This window comes from Ammospiza caudacuta, unplaced genomic scaffold, assembly GCF_027887145.1.
Source record: "Ammospiza caudacuta isolate bAmmCau1 unplaced genomic scaffold, bAmmCau1.pri scaffold_39, whole genome shotgun sequence".
NCBI lineage: Eukaryota > Metazoa > Chordata > Aves > Passeriformes > Passerellidae > Ammospiza > Ammospiza caudacuta.
In genome coordinates this window covers 3,971,440-3,973,705 of record NW_026683124.1, presented here as the reverse complement: position 1 = coordinate 3,973,705, position 2,266 = coordinate 3,971,440, and the positions used below count along the sequence as shown (strand labels likewise).

The following is a 2,266-nucleotide window of genomic DNA, read 5'->3' as shown; positions in this document are numbered from 1 at the left end:
TGCCAGCCCTTGGCACAGGAACCTCTGGCTGCAGGACAATGCAGCTGCAGCTCCTGGAGCCATCTCCTTAAGTTGGAACATCCCAATGCCTACAGACCCTGTGAGTACATTCTCTGATTGTCTCTTGTGCAGAGCAGCCAGGGGTGCCCAGGACTGTCCTGCAGAGCAGGGTCCTGCAGCCCAGGGCGCTGTGCTGGGGCAGGGACTCTGCTGCCTGCCAGGGACAGCTCTCAGCCAGCCCTGGCAGCTGCTCCCAGCCTGGGGGACAAGATCTGGGTGGGAGGAGACAGCTGGTCAGGCTTGGAAGTTTTCTCCTTGTGTGGGGTGGATGCTGCATTGTTCAGGACTGCTCCCAGCACGGCATTAAACTGCCGAATATTTGCAAATAGAATAAATAGAATATACAGGGAGCACAGCAAGGCAGGGGCTGCATAAAAGAGAAAATCATGCTTTTTATTCTACTACTCTGGGTTTCCTAAATGGGAAGTTGCACACAGATTTTAATCTCTCAGTTCACATTTAGGAAAAAAAAAAAGTTATCTCAGATGTGAATAAACCAGATGCTGACGAAAATCAGCACAGGGCCCCTTACAGGCAGCATCTTTGTCACTTTTCCAGTCTCCTCAGGGTTACTCTGACGTTGCCATCAGAGCCTGCAGAGCCAGAGCTGCCCCTGGGCAGTGCAAGAGCTGGGAGGGGTCTGCAGGGCAGAGCTGAGCCCCCAGGGCTGGGCTGGGCTCTGGCAGCACTGGCAGGGCCCAGCCCTGGGCACAGGGAAGCAGCTGCTGGCAGGGACAGCTCCAGGCAGCAGAGCCCTGGGCAGGCAGTGGGGGGAAAGTGCCCCCAGGCTGTGCTGGGATATTTCAAGTCCTCTCCAAACCCAACTATTCCATGAATACTTTTTCTCCAGATCCCCATGCAAAGGCACAGCAAATGTCCAACAGCAGCTCCATCAGGCACTTCCTCCTGCTGGCATTGGCAGACACACGGCAGCTGCAGCTCCTGCACTTCTGCCTCTTGCTGGGCATCTCCCTGGCTGCCCTCCTGGCCAACGGCCTCATCATCAGCACCGTAGCCTGCGGCCACCACCTGCACACGCCCATGTTGTTCTTCCTGCTCAACCTGGCCCTCAGCGACCTGGGCTCCATCTGCACCACTGTCCCCAAAGCCATGCACAATTCCCTCTGGGACACCAGGGACATCTCCTACAAAGGATGTGCTGTACAGCTATTTCTGTTTGTCTTCTTCATTGGAGCAGAGCTTTCCCTCCTGACCGTGATGTGCTACGACCGCTATGTGTCCATCTGCAAACCCCTGCACTACGGGACCCTCCTGGGCAGCAGAGCTTGTGCCCACATGGCAGCAGCTGCCTGGGCCAGCGCCTTTCTCAATGCTCTGCTGCACACGGCCAATACATTTTCCCTGCCCCTGTGCCATGGCAATGCCCTGGGCCAGTTCTTCTGTGAAATCCCACAGATCCTCAAGCTCTCCTGCTCACACTCAAACTTCAGGGAACTTGCGCTTCTTGTTGTTACGGTCTTTTTGGTGTTTGGTTGTTTTGTGTTCATTGTTTTCTCCTATGTGCAGATCTTCAGGGCCGTGCTGAGAATCCCCTCTGAGCAGGGACGGCACAAAGCCTTTTCCACCTGCCTCCCTCACCTGGCTGTGCTCTCCCTGTTCCTCAGCACTGGTATATTTTCCTACTTAAAGCCCCCCTCCATGTCCTCCCCATCCCTGGATCTGACCCTGTCAGTTCTGTACTCGGTAGTGACTCCAGCCTTGAACCCCCTCATCTACAGCCTGAGGAACCAGGAGCTCAAGGCTGCCGTGTGGAGACTAATGGTTGGATGCATTCAGAAAGACTAAATTAGATGACAATTTTTGCAAATCACTTGCAATAAAAGTCATCTTAGATAGCTCTTGTTGGTTTTCTTGCTGTTTTTTTTCCCCTTGATTATAGTTTTTTCATATTTTCCAAAAGAAAAGCCACACTTCGTTCCATTTCTGCAGAGATGCCCTTTAGTTGCCTTCTCTGGAGCTCCAGCAGCAATGTTTGTGTGCAGAGATGGGGCAGATCAGGGCTGGCACAGCAGCTGTGCCCAGCAGCAGCAGCACTTGGTGTTGCCAGTGCTGCTGCCGTGGCCCTGCCCCACTGCCCTGGTGGCCCTGGTGTTGCTGCAGGGCCTGAGTGCTCTCGGGGCCGGGCACAGCCCTGGGGGTGGCAGTGCCGGGGCTTCAGCAGGGACAGGCCATGGGCACTGCTGGG

At 55.1% G+C, this 2,266-nt stretch overlaps 1 protein-coding gene across 1 annotated transcript; it reads left to right on the top strand.

The window, feature by feature from the left end:
- The first annotated feature begins 918 nt into the window (after nucleotides 1-918).
- Nucleotides 919-1,866, top strand: LOC131571847 (olfactory receptor 14A16-like). The gene has a single exon (XM_058824606.1). It carries the CDS (start codon nucleotides 934-936, stop codon nucleotides 1,864-1,866), a length of 933 nt encoding a protein of 310 aa, XP_058680589.1. The 5' UTR covers nucleotides 919-933.
- The last annotated feature ends 400 nt before the right edge of the window (nucleotides 1,867-2,266 follow it).

What these genes read in the sequence shown, in the direction of transcription:
- LOC131571847 (XM_058824606.1), top strand. Translation starts at nt 934, where the DNA reads ATGTCCAACAGCAGCTCCATCAGGCACTTCCTCCTGCTGGCATTGGCA.